The sequence below is a fragment of the Tripterygium wilfordii genome, chromosome 16, assembly GCF_013401445.1.
Source record: "Tripterygium wilfordii isolate XIE 37 chromosome 16, ASM1340144v1, whole genome shotgun sequence".
Classification (NCBI taxonomy): domain Eukaryota; kingdom Viridiplantae; phylum Streptophyta; class Magnoliopsida; order Celastrales; family Celastraceae; genus Tripterygium; species Tripterygium wilfordii.
This window is the reverse complement of record NC_052247.1, coordinates 9,680,646-9,698,848: the sequence shown is the minus strand read 5'-3', so window position 1 is coordinate 9,698,848 and position 18,203 is coordinate 9,680,646. Positions and strand designations below refer to the sequence as shown.

The following is an 18,203-nucleotide window of genomic DNA, read 5'->3' as shown; positions in this document are numbered from 1 at the left end:
ACATTGAAGTCGCTCGTGAAGATATCAACCATTCACCATCAATATTAGAGTTCATGCAGGTGACTTACCATTGCATTTATGTCAACGTTTTGAGTTAATTTATACCACCAAATATCAAGATGAATGTACATCGATTATAATGTTGTAAATAGCCCTAAAAAAAAAAATCGGGGCCGAACCCCCGTAAACTTTTTCATACAAATGAAAGAGATCGTTTTTAGTAGTAGTCCCGCAACATCAAATCCTGGACTCCACCCCTGTATATATCCATCCAGGAATGAAGAAAGCAAGCCCAGACACATGGTCACAGAGCGAACACTAAAAGTCAAACTGTTAATAGATGGCAATTAATGTGGAACTTGTGTGATTACACCAGTTAGCCAATACATTTCTATCTCATTTGAACATCGGAAATTCTATCTTCTGTCTTCAAGTTCATCAACGAGTCTGGTGGGGATTAAACCAATTGATGATGTGGCACAATTTTTCTTATACAGCCTGTTGATACTATTTTCTGCACGACTTACACGTCGACACCTGATCCCAATCATTTTCTGCACGACTGACACGTCGACACTTGATCACAAGGACCGATGTGGAACGCAATCCTTGGTTCCTGCAAGCAATCTTTGGCAGCTGATTTCAGGAGGTGTTAGATTAGGAAGGATTCATCACAAATCTCTGTTTGCCAATTATATGTTGGGGTGTTGGGCAAAGATGGGGAACCCAATACTATGCAACACCTCCCAACCCACCTGAATCCATCTCCCAAGCAGACAAGCTAAGGTACAACATGACGGCCCAACAAACAAAAACTGTAAGTATGAATTAATGTGAGATGAAACAAAACAGCATTTATAAGGCATTAGCCACAGCCCAGGTACCACATGATGAATGGACAAAATAGGAATGAGTATTCCAGCTACTAACAAATGGGCAGTCCATTGAACCTGTGATCCTCCTAAATAAATTGTTTGGTTATACAGTTTGATATTGCACCACTACTTCTATGCAACTCCTACTACCTATATGGCTATATCCCTCAGAAATCAGTCTTCTTCGCTCCTACAGTAACCCATAGAATGGTACAAGCAGAAAAGGAAGCACAATCGATGGCCATAGTTGTGAAAATCACCAAGGTTTTATCACCAAAACTCTACAAACAAATAAGTATTGAAAGCTGTGTGAATTGACAAGACCCAGTGGCTTCAATGTATTGCAATTTGTTGATTCCCCACAAACAAAGCATCATCTTCTATAGTATCATATACTACGACCCTTTAGTAACTTCAAAAGAACATAACTTGCTCTCTCCCTTACCAGGAAAGTTTTGGAATGAAGAGTTCATGCCCCATGAAAAGACACCGGATGATTGCAATACAGCTATCTTGAATCATCAACTAGGTAATGCCCTGCCACCAAAATTATCGACCAGAAAATTGTGTTAAGAGTAGCACTAATAACAGCAAATCACAAAGCTCAACATATAGAAATCTAGATATTAAGAAAATGAAATTGATCCCGGATTGTAAAAGAAAATGCTTACCTTGGACTACTATGAAAACCTTCAAACTTCAAGACCCAGAAACAAAACACTCTACCATTCAATCCTCGAACACATCCAAAGAACTTGAAAAACATAAATAGGACAGAAGGTTCAAAGTGCCAAGCGAGCTTGCTTATTGATTGGAGTCTTGCACTTCTCAAATTCACTAAGCAAATCAGGGTCCCTAAACCCAACAAGAAATTGGGCTAAACCTTCAAGAAACAGAGCTCCTTGAAACACATCCAACGCACCAACAATCTCCGTGATAACACTCTTTCTTAACCTATTCGCATCCGCAAAAACAACAACCATCTCCTCCATCTCCATCTTCACAGCCTCCCCCACCCCCACCACTCTTTCCTTCTTCCCCTCGTTATCCACCCAAGCCTCAGCGACCCTCCGCACAAAACCAGTCTGGGCCTTCCTCGCTCTATCCAAAAGAGCTGGCACCATTAGCCTTACCCCGCACTCAATCTGCTCAATCTGGGTCATCAAATTCTTTGACACGTCTTTCCATGCCATCGCAACCTGCCACGGCCGTTCAAGATCGAAATCAAGATCACCCACATCATAAAGTTGGCTCCTTTCTTCATTTTCGACATCGGATTGTGTAACTTCATCGTCGCTTTGATCGTCAAGGAAGGAGCGAAGGAGATTGGTGAAGAGGTAGGGATGGAGGTCACCGAGAACGAGAAAGGGGGTTTCAATTGGGGTTCGCCAGGAAGGGAAAAGGAGGTGGGGAATAGAGTCCGGAGTGGCGGCGGCGTCCAGGGCGTCATAGAAGGAGAGGATGTGGTGTAGCAGGAGGTGAACGTAGGATGAGAGAAGCGGAGCTGGGGCTGAGGAGGAGAGAGAGCGGTCGAGGAGCGGAATAAGGTGGTTCTTGAGGGTGTTGAACCAGTCCAAGTAGTAGTCTTTGAAAGGTCGAGTGGCTGGTTTCTTTCGTGAAAGGAGCGAGAAAGGCTTCAACATCTTGGACATGGAGATTGCAGAGATCGATTCTTGAGAGAGCAAAATATAACAGTCACAGTGTAGAGAGTCTAGAGACTGATTGCTTATGGAGGGAAATTGGAGGTAGCGGTGGTGGATGTTTAGAATGTGTGGGGTTTTCAGTTTTGTTATGCTATGAGCCAGAATTCCGGTATAAACAGAATGTGCCAGGTTAAGACTTTAGGGCCCACAAGGCTAAAATCCTGAAACTAGGGCTCGGCATCGGGATACACCCGCCCGACCTTTTCAGGCCCAGGCTTGGCTTGACCCTGGCCCAAGTTCGGTATTGATCATCGGGTTTCAGGGCGGATTTATTGGGAAAATGCAGCCCAAACCCATAAAGCTCGGGCCTTTGAACAATGGCTCGGGCTCTTGCCTTAACTATTTTTTTAAAATTTTTTTTAGATATGTATACACATGCAGAACATATATACACACATAACATATATATACATGAAGAACATATATACACACAGAACATATATATAAACACACAAAACATATATACACATGCAGAACATATACACACACATATAGATATACATGTAGAACATATATATATACACAAACACACACACACATATATACACACACATACATGTAGAACATTGATCGGGCCTTGGGTCGGGCTTCGAGCTCTGGCTCGGGTCGACCCGAGGTTTCGGGTTTCGAGCCAGGCTCGTCTTAAGAAATGGAGCCTAGGCCCGCCCAAGGCATCGAGCCGGACTGTCCAGACCAGATGTAATTTTGGGTCGGGCCGGGCTTTGACCCGCGGATCAAATGGTGACCTCTACCTGAAACCTTTTGTTTTTATTTTTGAAAACAAATGGCAAATGCCAGCAAGTCCTTAACGGGCGAGGAGAAAACAAGTCAATAGGTTTCGTTTGTTAGAGCATTTGAAAAGTAGTATATATAGATTCCATTAGTCAATTTCAATTAGATTCAATTAGTCAATTAAAATGTATGTGTATTAGTTAATATATCAACTTTGATATATAGTTCGGTTTTCAATTTGAGATCGAAATGAGATTTTTAAATCCGAACCGAGAACCAAAATGGTCAAACCAAATAAGTATTTTTTATTTGATTTTCGGTTCGAATCTTGGTTTGATTTGATTTTTACACCCTAATACCAGTCCCACGTTGATCATATTATTCCGATATTTAAAACGTTGGAATGTGAGCGTTGCCGTTGAAACCGCCAAAAAACTAGAAAAGCTAAATCATTGTTTGTGTCCTTGAAGTTGTATCCTTTTCTCGATTATATCCTTCAAGTTTAAAATTTCTTGATTATGTCCTTAATGTTCTAAAAAGTCATCCAATTATATCCCGATCGCCACTTCCGGTGACCAAGTGCCGGAATTTGCAAATATGACAACCGGAATGACAGGGTGGCATATCCACATCATTAATTGATTTTAAAAAAATGCCACATCATAAATTTAACCCCAACTCATCAAAAAAACCCTAATTTATAAAATAAGGGAAAAATCGTCTTCTGTTGAGGAGGACGAGCAAAGAGAGAGAAATCTTAAGAAACCAAGAATGAGGATCTCGTGAAATCAAGTCATTGGAGTTGGGTATTTGTATCTAGATCTGTTGTGCTCCAGTTCTTCTCTTAACCTTCAATCTTACTTGAACGCATGAGAGAGAAGTTTGCGGGTTAGGAGACGAAGATATTTGCTTATTGATTAGAGGATGTTGCCAAACTTGTAAATTTCTAGGAACATGTAGATGTTCTTATGGTTGTTGATTATGACTGGACGAAGTTGCGGCTCCAGATCTTGATTTGAAGTCAGATTTCCTCTCTGACCGTATGTCGAAAGAAGGGGAAGCAAGGAAAAAACGAAATAGAGGTAGAAGGGGCTTGATCTGCTTAGTCTTTATCCCAGTAATCTAAATACTTGGAAAAAACCTAAAAGACTTCAACCCAAACAGATTCTGCTTAATCTTTATCTCCTTCAACCCAAACCCATCATCGTGCGATTCGTGCCTATATACCCACGAAAACTCCATACCCATCCAAAACCCATAGATCCACCATCATAACTCATAGATCCATCCATTTGAAGTTCCTGAATCAGATTGTCAGATTGATTCTCCAAGAATGAATGATTTGAACGCAAACATAGAATTGATATTGTTAAACTGCAACTACTCATGAGATATTTGATGCATTTTTTATATATATTTTTTCTTATTTTACATGTGTAAAATCAAATTATTTAAGAGATTAATTTTTTAATTAAATGCTACATCATTCACCACGTGGACAGCTTGCTTGTATGCCACAGTGTCATTCAATAGTCAGCTTGGCAAATTCCGGCACTTAGTCGTCGGAAAGTGATGCTTCGGACATAGTAGAGTGACTTTTTATAATATTAAGGACATAATCAAGAAATTTTAAACTTGAAGGATAGGATTGAGAAGACGATGTAACTTCGAGGACATAAAGAATGATTTAGTCAAACTGGAAATTGCAAATCTAGGGGAAGGAATCACAAAGATATATGAAAAGGACACAAAGTGGACATAAATACCAGAATAAACGAAATACGTTGCATATAATCCACTGGCATCCCGATTTTTCTATATGTAGCTCTCGGACTCTCTGAGGACCGAGGGGAGTTTATTGAGAGAGAGAGAGAGAGAGAAACAGAGAGTGATTGTGTTTTCTCTCTCTCTTCCCATCAATGACCGCTGCCTTTGTGATCTGATTCACTCTCGTTTTAGGTTTTCTAAGCATATCTCTTCTCTCTGTGTTAGAGCATGATTTAGTAGATTTAATATATTCTTGATTTGCTTTCCTAGGTATGTATTTAATTGTACAGCTGTCAACCATGTAAGTGGTCCATCTCTAGGGTTTCACATTGTATACTCAATATAAATGAAAATGCTCACCACTATCTCGGCAGCCGTAAACAATATACTGCTGAGAAGTGTTCAAGAAAACATAGCACGCTTGTTTTTGTCTTGGTATCGGAGCCACCATGGTTGGCAGCACGGATGGCGATGGTCTTAAGGATGGTGGTCCCAATACTTCTTCTAACAGTGAGAAATCTGTTGAGAAAGAACAACTCTCAACTCTCAGCAATTCTAAAGGCAGAGAGATGTCTACTGTCTCAATGGTAGCTGGCTCAAGAACAGCAGGACAGGCAGGTAATTCACTAGGCTCTTATTGTTCTGTTAAACTCAGCCATGAAAATTATCTCTTGTGGAAAAACTTTGTTTTGCCTGTCATTCGTGGAAATCGGATGGAGGGTTTAATCACTGGGGTCAGGAAGTGTCCACCCAAATTCATAGCTGGAGAAGGAAAAGAGGTGATTGAAAACCCTGAACATGAAGAATGGAATGTTCAAGATCAGACTCTGCTAGGATGGTTATACAACTCGATGGAAATAGATGTTGCGGCAGAAGTGATGGGATGTGAGACTTCGAAAGAACTTTGGGAGTCAATAAGAGATGTGTTTGGAATTAGAACTAAATCCAACATTACATACTACAAAAGAGAGTTTCAGAAACTTCAAAAAGGCAGTATGAAGATGTCTGAGTACTTGAAGACGGCAAAAGGGCATGCTGACAACCTTGCTCTAGCTGGAAAACCGGTTCCCTTGGAGGATCTGGTCGAACAAATTCTGACTGGAATTGACTCAATAGAGTACAATCCTGTAGTGTGTCAAATTCAGGAGAAGGAGCACATTAGCTGGGTTGATCTACAAGCTAAATTACTTAGTTATGAAAAGAGATTGGAACAGATTAATGCTGGTATTGCTTCTATTAACTTAGGTCAACCATCGGCTAATTTTGCTGGAGCAAGAAATTTGGGAAATTTCACTGGAAGAGGCAGAAATCAAGGTAATTATAGAGGAGGTCAATTCCGAAATCAAGGATCCTTTCACAACCATAGTCCGAATCACGGATCCTTTCACAACCATAACCCGAATTACGTTCGACCTCCTGGAGGTTATGGTCATAGAGGAGGAAGGCCTCCTAGAGGAAGGGGCAGAAACAGCAATTCTAGACCTTTGTGCCAGGTCTGCGGCAGAATAGGCCATACTGCTGTCAAATGCTATTATAGGTATGATGATACCTACCAGGGAACACCACCAGACCAACAAGGAAACAACAACAACAATTCTGCTTATGTGGCCAACTCTGAGACTGTTAGTGATCCTGCCTGGTATGCTGATAGTGGGGCTAGCACACATGTGACTGATGATGTTGGACATCTTGGACAGAGATCTGAATACACTGGTAACACTACTCTCACTATTGGTAATGGTGATAAGCTTCAAATTGAGAATGTAGGAAATTCTATTTTGCATATATCTGACAATAGAGCATTATATTTGAAAGATATTTTGCACGTTCCTGACATCAAGAAAAAACTTCTTAGCATTTCTCAACTTACTGCTTTTAACAATATCACTGTGGAGTTTAATTCTTGTGGTTGTGTTGTTAAGGACAAGGCAACGGGAACAATCTTACTTCGAGGGAAGCTTAAGGATGGATTGTACCAGCTTGACATATCACCCAACAAATCTGTGTTTTTGGCTCCTCTTTCTTCAGATACCATCAAGGCCACTCCTAAGTTTCTGCCGTCAACCCTGAACTCTAGCTGTAACTCATCTTTTGTAGCTAAGTCTGGTAGTTGTAAGTCTTTAAATTCCCTAAAAGAGGTGTGGCATAGGAGACTAGGTCACCCATCCTCTAGAGTTCTTGATCAGATTTTGAAGAGCTGTAATTCAAAATTCTCTATTAATGAAAAACAGTTTTTTTGTGATGCTTGTCAACATGGAAAATCTCATCTCTTGCCGTTTAAATTATCATCTTCTTGTGCAGTCCATCCTCTTGATCTTGTGCATACTGATTTATGGGGTCCCTCACCAGTAGTATCCACAAATGGCTTTCGATACTACATCCATTTTGTGGATGACTTCAGCAGGTTTACCTGGATCTTTCCACTCAGAAACAAATCTGATGCCTTGGGAGCTTTCATCCAATTTAAAACTCTTATTGAAAATCAACTAGACAGAAAGATCAAGTGTCTTCAATCTGATTTTGGAGGTGAATATCAAAGCTTTACTTCTTTTCTCCAACAACATGGTATTCACTTCAGACACTCTTGTCCTTTCACTTCTGCTCAGAATGGTAGAGCTGAAAGGAAACATCGGCATATAGTGGAGACTGGTCTAACTCTGCTTGCTCAAGCACATATGCCCTTAAAGTATTGGATTGAATCCTTCCAAACATCAGTGTTCCTCATCAATAGACTACCCACAACTGTTCTAGATGGAAATACTCCCATCAACACATTGTTCAAAACACAACCAAATTACACCTCTCTCAAAACCTTTGGTTGTGCATGTTTTCCTTGCTTAAGACCTTATCACACACAAAAATTTCAATTCCATACTACAAAGTGTGTTTTCCTTGGGTATAGTGATGCCCATAAAGGATACAAGTGTGTAAGTTCCACTGGTAGAATCTACATCTCCAGACACGTGACCTTTAATGAACTTGATTTTCCTTTCAAGAATGGCTTTCTTAATACCAGTCAGCCCGAGTATTTCACTTCTCTTACATCGTCTCACTGTTTTCCTTCACTGTCCTATGTTCCACCACCTCCCAAACCTGTTCACAATTCTGTTGGCTCTGTTCCTCTCCAGTCAAGCAGTGCAATCCTTTCTCAAGCACCTCAAACAGTAGAACAAGTCCCTGCTAACTCCTTAGCAACAACATCCACTGGAGGAGAACACAGTCCACGGGAATCTCATGAAGGCCCTAGTTTTGAAAGAGAACCTGAGTCTATCAATCATTCAGAGCCCGTGTCACAAGAGCTTGATCAACAAGGGCATTTAGAGCACCCAAACACTACTTTGCCCTCGTCCTCTAGTGGTGGTCAGGGACATCATATGGTGACAAGAGCCAAAGTCGGCATTCACAAACCCAAGAAGCATTCTGCTGACTATCACATGTACTCAGCCTCTACAACTACAGTCCCTGCTGCCCCTCATTCTTTACAGGAAGCTTTGAGCTCTCAAGATTGGTTTCGTGCAATGCAAGAAGAAATTGCAGCCCTTCAGAAAAATCAAACGTGGGTTCTGGTTCCATATTCTCCTTCTTATAATATTGTGGGGAACAAGTGGGTGTTCAAGGCCAAGTACAACTCTGATGGGAGCTTCCAGAGATGCAAGGCCAGGCTAGTAGCCAAGGGTTTTACCCAAACTCCAGGGGTAGATTTCTCTGAAACTTTTAGTCCAGTTGTCAAAGCCTCTACAATCAAGGTTGTGCTTACACTTGCTGTCTCAAGGAATTGGGTGGTGAGACAACTGGATATCAATAACGCTTTCTTGAATGGCATTCTTCAGGAGACAGTGTACATGCATCAACCAGCAGGTTTTGAGAATCTGTCTCAACCTAATCTTGTTTGTAAACTGCAAAAGGCATTATATGGGCTCAAGCAGGCTCCTAGAGCATGGTTTGAAAAGCTTAAGGACACCTTGACTCGGTGGAAATTCCGGAACTCCAAGTGCGATACTTCACTCTTTTTCTACATAGATAAAAATCAAATCATTTTGGTCCTCATCTATGTCGATGATATAATAGTGACAGGCAGCAGTGCAGATTCTTTACAGAAGTTTGTTCACAAATTACACAACCTGTTTGCTCTGAAGGACATGGGACATCTACACCATTTTCTGGGTATAGAAGTGCGAAGAGACATCACTGGTATGTACTTAACACAAACTAGATATATTGATGATTTGCTTAGGAAGACCAAGATGGCGGAGACCAAATCATGCCCCACACCAGCTGTTGTTGGACGACCAATGTCACTTACCACTGGAACACCTCTGAAGGATTTAACCTCCTATAGAAGCATTGTTGGAGGCCTTCAATATCTGACCAATACCAGGCCAGACATTGCCTTCATTGTTAACAAGTTGAGCCAATTTCTTCATGCTCCTACTACTATCCACTGGCAGGGAGTGAAAAGAGTTTTGAGATATTTGAAAGGTACCAAGGACATGGGGCTGCATGTTAAACCATGTACTAAGTTGTTGTTGCAAGGTTTTTCTGATGCAGATTGGGCATGTTGTGTGGATGATAGGCGATCAACAGCAGGACATTGTGTTTATCTTGGAGACACTCTAGTTTCATGGTCCTCAAAGAAGCAACACGTTGTGGCCAGGTCTAGTGCAGAATCAGAGTATAGAGCGCTTGCACAAGTAGCTTGTGAACTATCATGGCTCGAATCCCTTCTTCGAGAACTGTCTCTGAAGTGTTTTTCAACCCCCATCACATGGTGTGACAACTTAAGTGCAAGTGCGTTAGCATCTAATCCAGTCTATCATGCCAGAAGCAAACATATTGAAGTTGACATTCACTTTGTGCGAGACAAAGTTCTAGCCAAACAGCTCAATGTACGATATGTTCCCTCTCATGATCAAGTGGCAGATTGCTTGACAAAACCACTATCCCATTCTCGGTTTCAATGTCTCAGAGACAAACTTGGAGTAGTTGAACGACCCTTACCACTCACAAGTTTGCAGGGGTGTGTTAGAGCATGATTTAGTAGATTTAATATATTCTTGATTTGCTTTCCTAGGTATGTATTTAATTGTACAGCTGTCAACCATGTAAGTGGTCCATCTCTAGGGTTTCACATTGTATACTCAATATAAATGAAAATGCTCACCACTATCTCGGCAGCCGTAAACAATATACTGCTGAGAAGTGTTCAAGAAAACATAGCACGCTTGTTTTTGTCTCTCTGTTCTTGTATATGACGAATCTTTTGCCCTTAGAAACATTGGCTTTGATCGTACAAAGTAAACGCAGGGTTTTTCCTGTGGAAATTTTTGGGACTCCCTGGTATACTCCTCTAACTCTTTCTGGGTTTGGTTTTGTTCTTTGTTATTGTTAGTTTTATTCGTCAAAAATTGTAGCTTTCACCGTCTGTTTTGTGATAGCCGATATTCAGTTTGATTAATGTCACAGCATCTAATTATTGAACTTGTGTTCTTGGTTGTTATGATGTTCATGGGTTTATTTCAGTTTCAGTCTTCATCTCTCTAATTTTTGTTATTATTGATAATAGGATTGGGAACCGTATGTGTACAGTGTACTGTATGGTTCCTGTAGACTGTGTTGAATATAGTTGTAATCCCATCTGGGAAGACTGTGCTAAGATTTCCTCTGCACTGTAGGAAAGTGAAGCCTCTTTATACTGAGAGGGGCAGTTGACCCCCTTCAAATAATTTTTTTTCTTTTAATGTCATAAAAATTTAAGTTTGACCCCCCTAAAGGCCACATGTCCCTCCATTATCAAGAATCGACAAGGATACATATTTTTCTATGTTGTTAAGAATTTTTGCATTCTTTCTGACCATTTCTATATATATTTGAGACATGATTGCACCCCTTTTAGCTGTTTCTGAGAGTTCACTATCAAAAATTGACGGGCTTTTGTGAGGCGAATTTGGTGGCTACCATACGATCATTGAAGAAAATCTTATCTATGCATAGATGTATAAAAGCAAGTTGTTGAGTTTGTTTTCCTTATGTAAATGTTTTCTTAGACCTTTTTTTTTTCAAATTGTGGTGGTAAATATAATTTTATCATGGAATTACTCTCTGCTTTCATTTTTCTGAGATAAGAGGAACTAACATAATAGAGAACCCTGGTCGGAAAGCAGAAATAATTGTTAGCTGAGTTGCACGATCATGGTTATTGATGATTGGCAGGGGAGTTGCCTTTTATAATTGTTGTAGTAAAGGGATTACACCATTTTAACTTTCTGGCTCTCAAATCATGCTATTTTTTGACTTTGTGTTTTGGAAGTTCATTTTGCTTGTATTTTTCATTCCTCTACCAATTAGCACGCGCTCATTGCTTAACTAATAGCTGCTGAATGTTTATACTGACACTTATTTTTTTCCACTAAGAATGTGGGTATCTGGAGCATTGTTACATTTTCTAGGTTCATCATTATCTTCTTTTGGCCTTCATTGGAAGCTTGGTGAGCATAGAGAATAAAATAAAACTTCAAAAACATTGCAGCACATAATTTACTGAAGGCTATTAGATCTGACTTCTCGAGGGACAAATGTTGGTGCATGGAGATTTTGACCTGAACTGTGTGCAAAGGGACACCCAATCACTTAAACAAGTTTTAAAGCAGAAAATGCTCAACCAGGAAGCTTTATTTAGGAATCAGGTATAGCTTAGAACATTTTTTAATAACTTGCTAGCTCGTGTTCTTTTAGCTGCTCTACCATGAGGTTACGCTTCTTGTGATAGAAGTTTATATGCTAGGGGACCTTCATTTTACTCTATATACCAGACTACCAGTTACTAATCTATCATCCTACCGATTAAAAAACTGCAGGTCCATGAACTCCATCAGTTATATAAGATCCAAAAGACACTGATGCAGGATACAGGTTATGGAGAGTTTGATGAACACTATTTCTATAATGCAAGTGGAAGGTCATCTTTAGTACCTCTTACGCCTCCCAAAAATTATGAATCACTCAAAAAAGAACCAAGGTTTTCGTCCATGCCCAAGGTAAGTGATAGCTATTAACTTTCAATATGTTACAGAGTGTTCTTATAGTTCTGATGCATAAATCCAAATATCTTGGTACTTGCCTTCCGGAGTTCAATAAAAAGGTCAATTAAAAGCTAGAAACATCATTATAGTAGTACTAATAATGATTCTATGCATTTTCCTTTAAGATGGTTTCACTTGGCAATAATTCCCATCAGAAGATGTGCAACTTGTTAATGGCGTGGCATTGGAGTGGATGCATTTTATTTATCCTCCATTATTGAACTCGATGATAATGGCAATGTTCAGTTCTGTAGCGTTGATGTGATGAGCTTGTTCTTCAGGGGGGTTCTACGCAATTTACTGGGAGAGAGTTCGTAGAACGGCGGCATGGTGCATGTGACAGGATTCAGTGGAGGCCTCTTGATCTACAGATTCCTGCCAAAGATTTTATAAGCTGTGTTGATAAAAATCTTCCAAAGAATTATAACTGTTGGGATAAAAATATGGAATTCAAAAATCCTCATTTTGATGGTAATGGCTCAGATCCAGAGTCACTGGAGCTCTCCCTGAGCCTTGGAGATGAAGATAGGAGAAAAAGGAGTCCAATGAGAACTTTGTTTGGTAAAAAGACTTATTCCAGCCCGCAAAACATCATTGACTTGGACGAACCGACGGAGATGATACCAAATGGTGACACGAAAAATGGAACTTCTCCTGGCTGCACTGCCCCGATACCCTTTTTGGTGACCAAAATTGAGTCAAAGCTTTCTGTCATATCTGATCCTACCATTTCAAAAAGTGTTGCGAAAGATCTAGCTCTGGAGATTGGAGAGAGTTGCTCCATGGTAGATGACAGTGAATGCTTTCATGATCGGAGCTCTTTCAATAAAGGTACTGAAAATTTTCCTGTACAATACTGGTTATATCCATGGGTGAAGTTGCAATTATCTGGGCCCAAAAAGAAATCCCTACATTTATATATATATATAGATAGATAGATAGATAGATTAAAACAAATTCATGCCAAATATTAAGGATTGCCACCAAACATTTTTAGAATTTAAAGGGAGGAAGGAAATATGGTGATATGCATATTAACTGTGCTCATATGGTATGTCCTTTATCTTATTCTTGACTTAACACATGCACCCGTCTTTATATTTATTATAGGCTTCTTTGTACTTCTCAGCTTCTAGTCTAATGCAACCCAAGCAATGTGTTTTTTTTTTTTTTGGTTTGGCTAACATGATCCAATCTTATTCCCTTTGCAGCTTTTAAAGAACATCACAAGGATATCTTAAGGGGAAGCCTCTTCAACAAAAAGCAGGTTTTTACTTCGGAGAACTTAGGTCATGTAGACGTTTGCAAAGTTCAGCTGGATTACTTGTCTTGTTACTCAAATAACCCTGTTGTTGAATATAAAACTTCGGCTGTGGTTCGAGAAAGTGATGCTGTCAATCTTGCTTTAATGGATTCCAGTAGTGAAATTATGGGAAAAGAAATTTGGAAGGGGAAATCCAAATCAAATGAAAAAATTGATGGCAAAGTGTGTCTTTCTGGTTCTAATTCATCCGTGTCAAGGCAATCGATTGGTCTTTGTGAAAACATTGACTACCAGAGTGGTGACGATAAGAATGAAGAGGTTGGGTTGAAATCGGAATTTCGAATGTTTGCTGTTACTAGACAAGCAGGGTGCGAGAACGGTTATGTAGAAGCTAATGAGGCATTGGGTGGTTCTCATCAAAGCCCAAGTACATTTCAAGATGGACATGGTGACAAATCTTCTGCTTCCCGCAAGTCTATCTGCATTTCTGATAATGACTCGAACAGTGGAAAGACCAGGCAATCTGAGGTTTTATCTGAAAATTCAAAAATTTCTGGTTCAAATCAATATTCAGGAACCGCGTTGGGATCTCAAATTGTAGAAACTTCAGTAACTGAGCATGACAGAAGATCTTCTAACAGTAGTGACTTGAAACATAAAAGCTGTGACAACAAAGATTCTGCCGAGGTTGATTGTCTGATCAAAATAGGAGCACAATCACTTTTAAAAATCTCTTTGGACAATTCATCTTGCCTAGATCCTTGCAAACAAGCAGGGACCAATGAGACGGAAAATGACAAGGAGGAGCTACCACGGTATTCTTCTGATTCTTACGAGTTAATGGTTCTGAAGCTAACAGAAAGTACTGAGGATGACGATTCTGTATCATCAAAGCTATTTGAAGTAAACGAAACGGAAACAAGGGATTTTAGTATGAAGTTGAGAAGAGGAAGAAGAATGAAAGACTTCCAGAAGGAGATATTGCCCAGTTTGGCTTCTCTTTCCAGGCACGAAATTCGTGAAGATATGAATATCATGGAGGCGGTTCTGAGATCAAGAGAGTATCGGAAAATGAGAGCGAAAACGGCTGATAAAGGGGACTGGTATACCCCTGTGAGAAACAAACGCTCAAGACTCAATTACACTGGGCGAAGAAATATTTCATGACAGTTCAGTTTGAAGTGGAACAGTATGGAGAGGCTATTTCCACAATTTGAAGCCATGACATGCAATGCAAGTCATGGTAAAGAAACCCTCCCGTTACACCAAGATGATTTGTTGTGCACATTATCACTAGTCTAGTTGTCACTGCAGCATCTTAGAATTCTCCAACATGTCAGTGGATTAATTTTTTTTCCCAGCGGCGATCTTAAGCAGGATCATTGAACTTCCATGGGGATTACCACCTCAGAAGACAGAAAGTGAAATCTGGAATCATCTTCACTAAAACCCGGTATTTCAGCCTGCCAAGTAGCACAAATGTGGCCCTTTAGAGCGCTCTGCAAGGTATGTTTTGGCTTGAAACTGAAAATCTTATACAGCTCCATATTGTAATACAAACCAAGCTCGAACTTATCCAGCTTGGACCCTATTGTATTTTTGAAGTTCATCAAGGCCCACCAAGCCTTCTTGCGGGCCCAATGTGAGCGCAGCCCACGTTAGCCCAAGCCCGCAAGAAAACCTGGTGTTATGATTTACAAGTGCAAAGCCCACCCTCATAACTGGCACTTATGCTTCACATATAAGCGATGTAGACTCTATCAAAATGGTTAATTTTTGGGTTGTGATTCAATGATTAATGCATACAGTATGTACAGGGTCTCGGACAGCATCATGTTTTTCTACTTCTTTCATTTTTGCTGTTGATTGCAAGATGCTTACTTGATATCTTTTGTGAAGCTTGTGGTGCAATTCTCTTTTCTCTAATTTTACTTGCTTATTATTACAGGGTCGTGAGCGATTGAACGGCAAGCCAATATTGTATGTGCTTGTGGAATTCCTTTTAAGGGAGAAGTTTTCAAAGGGCCTCTGTACTTTAATAAAAGGATCATTTTGGTCCTTGAACTTCATTTAGGATCAATTTAATCCCTCAACTTTCAATAATGTAATCTGTTAGCTCTTGAGCTCATTTTCTGTCAATTTTTACTGATGTGATAGATGTTTTCCGTTATTTATATGACACGTGGTTTTCATACTTGCTGTCACATCAGTTAAATAGACGAAAATTGTAACGGAATACAATTTTAAAAGTTCAGGGGTTAAATTGATTCTAAACGAAGTTTAGGGATTAAATTGATTCATTCATAAAAATTCAGGAGTCATGTCAATACTTTAATTCTACTGTGCCACGATGCCTGCCATGACCTAATCTATAAACTATCCCCAGTTGCCTCACAATCCCTTTCATTTCAATTATTTGTAGTAATTTTTCAAGCTAGCTAGGCTAGGCTTATTATCCATCCTCAAAGTAAGTAACCTGGCCTTTCAGCACACCACAAAAGTAAGTTCAAACCAATCAAATCAGAGGGCTTTGTAGATTCCACTAGAACCACTGAGCATTTGACACTACTCTTGAACTCATCATTGTTTTCTAGTTCATTGTTTTCTCAATCTTTGTCAACATTATTCATTGTTTGTTTGTTTTCTTTTTCCCATGTGATGCAATGTTAATCAGTCTCTCATTGGTAGTACCTACTACCTAGTTGTTCACTTTCTATGCAAAAGGCTCCCATAGTGGGTGAAGTCGAGGATGAACAAAATATACACATATCTTACCTCACATAAGATATATGTCGAGAGGTTGTTTTCTGAAATTGAACTTGCGACTAGGTTTCACTTTGTATTTCGATTTATAAATTTGTATTTCGATTTATAAATGTGAAGTATGAGGTGGTCTTAATGGGTTTTAATTTTCACCCCAATAATTACTACATTTACTGGGGTAAGAATTAAAGTGTGGTATGGATAACTCTGAACTCAGTAGAATGCAATGGACTGTAGGAATGCAATTATTAGGGTTCTCTTAGATTTATAAGGTTATCTTTATTAGGACCACTTGGAAAGCAATTGCATGCCTTGAATTTCTTCTCCATCTAATAACAACTATCACTGCTGCAATACCTTTCATCACTTGAAGTTTTGTCCACTTGCTTCAGCAACCAGCAGAGTTAATGATGAGGGGAAAAAATTATTTCTTGTGTTCATCATTGGTGTGTGTAGTGTGTACATGAGAGAGCTAGAAGAATGCTTTTTATGAATCTTGAGTAGGTCATGTATATGAATTGGTTAAAGATTATACATTGAATTTGAAGTAGATAGTGAGTACTAGAGTAGGTTTTTTTGGTTTGGTAGATTGTACAATATTGTGAGCATCGTAAACAAACTGCTTTGATCTAGCTTTTTGTTGATTTATACAAGTTAGGTTAGAAAATCCACCTAAAACACTACCAAAAAAAAAATCACTATTGTCCACACAAATCCTGAGTTGGCACGACTTTATTCTTCCGAGTCGTTGGCCAGGGGTATGTAATATTATAATTTCTTTGTTATTTGTCAAATTGTAATATGTTTGTTTTTATGATTATTTGGGTTACTTAAACTAATATTATTTTATCCGCTTAGTATGTTATTTTGGTATGTAATTGTTCATCATTATAGAAAGTGTGACCCCGGTGACAATGCGTCCCAACTCCGCCACTGTCGTTGGCTATGGTACTTAAGTCTAAAAAAACCCTTAATTGTGTAAGAGGGAGTGAATTCTTGTTTATAAATCATTCGGTTCAGTTATGACAATCTGATGTGGGATTTTTTTTTCGTATTTCACATGTTATCAGACACTAGATTTATACACCATTTACATGAGAGAGCTAGAAGAATGCTTTTATGAATCTTGAGTAATTGAATTTGAGGTAGATAGTGAGTACTAGAGTAGGTTCTTTGGTTTGGTAGATTGTACAATATTGTGAGCATCGTAAACAAACTGCTTTGATCTAGCTTTTTGTTGATTTATACAAGTTAGGTTAGAAAATCCACCCAAAACACTACCAAAAAAAATCAATCACTATTGTCTGTTCAAATCCTATGTTGGCACGACTTTATTCTTCTGAGCCGTTGGCTATGGTACTTAAGTCCAAAAAAACCCTTAATTGTGTAAAAGGGAATGAATTTTTGTTTATAAATCACTTGGTTCAGTTATGACAATCCGATGTGAAGTTTTTTTTTTTTGTATTTCACATGTTATCAGACACTAGATTTATACACCCTTTCCATGCAACACTTGAAACGTGCAGCGAAGGTAACAAAAAAAAAGAAGCCAAGGATTAAGATTAAAAGTTGTGTTTGAATAAAAAATGGTTTCAACTTTCACGTCATGATGAGTCAATTGGGACAGCGAGTTTGGGGGGATTCATGAGTTACTTCCGGTCACATTCAGAGAAATTTGAATGCCTACAACCAACCAGAAAATATTGACCGTGGACTCTTTTTTCTTAACTTTATTGTTCATAACAACTGGAAGATTTTCACTTGGCCTGTGACAAGTGAAAATTCATTCAAACTATCTCAGAAGCATCTCAGTAATGTATGACATGTATTCATTGGATATGATTTTCAACGGGTCCCTTGTGATGATGTCACCACACCATATGAATGTATGTCACACACTGTTGAGATGTTTCTATGATGATTATTACTGGAATTCCCTGACATTGTTGAAATTCATTACATGACAGTAAGTTTTGCAAATAAGTATCTCCAACAACATGAATATACCTACTAAATATAT

At 39.2% G+C, this 18,203-nt stretch overlaps 2 protein-coding genes across 7 annotated transcripts; one reads left to right on the top strand and one right to left on the bottom strand.

Annotated features, from left to right (window-relative positions):
• Nucleotides 1-331: 331 nt before the first annotated feature.
• On the bottom strand, nucleotides 332-2,677 carry LOC119980634 (protein INAPERTURATE POLLEN1). 2 transcript variants are annotated; one of them, XM_038823419.1, is made up of 3 exons: nucleotides 1,547-2,677; nucleotides 1,321-1,412; nucleotides 332-1,156 (listed from the first exon to the last, which is right to left on the bottom strand). In XM_038823419.1, the coding sequence occupies exon 1, from the start codon at nucleotides 2,525-2,527 to the stop codon at nucleotides 1,658-1,660; it is 870 nt and encodes a 289-aa protein (XP_038679347.1). In that variant the 5' UTR covers nucleotides 2,528-2,677; the 3' UTR covers nucleotides 332-1,156; nucleotides 1,321-1,412; nucleotides 1,547-1,657. The 2 variants fall into 2 exon arrangements, with proteins under 2 accessions (XP_038679347.1, XP_038679346.1); XM_038823418.1 differs by having other exon boundaries at nucleotides 337-1,412.
• A 7,631-nt stretch (nucleotides 2,678-10,308) lies between these two features.
• LOC119981473 lies at nucleotides 10,309-15,613 on the top strand. Of its 5 annotated transcripts, none has more exons than XR_005464125.1 (6): nucleotides 10,309-10,414; nucleotides 11,604-11,760; nucleotides 11,932-12,111; nucleotides 12,438-12,987; nucleotides 13,368-14,926; nucleotides 15,369-15,613. XR_005464125.1 is itself a non-coding variant. In XM_038824605.1 (5 exons), exons 2-5 carry the CDS (start codon nucleotides 11,650-11,652, stop codon nucleotides 14,585-14,587), a joined length of 2,061 nt encoding a protein of 686 aa, XP_038680533.1. In that variant the 5' UTR covers nucleotides 10,309-10,414; nucleotides 11,489-11,649; the 3' UTR covers nucleotides 14,588-15,248. The 5 variants fall into 5 exon arrangements, 1 of the variants encoding a protein (XP_038680533.1); XR_005464126.1 differs by having other exon boundaries at nucleotides 11,524-11,760; XR_005464124.1 differs by having other exon boundaries at nucleotides 11,489-11,760.
• Nucleotides 15,614-18,203: the final 2,590 nt, after the last annotated feature.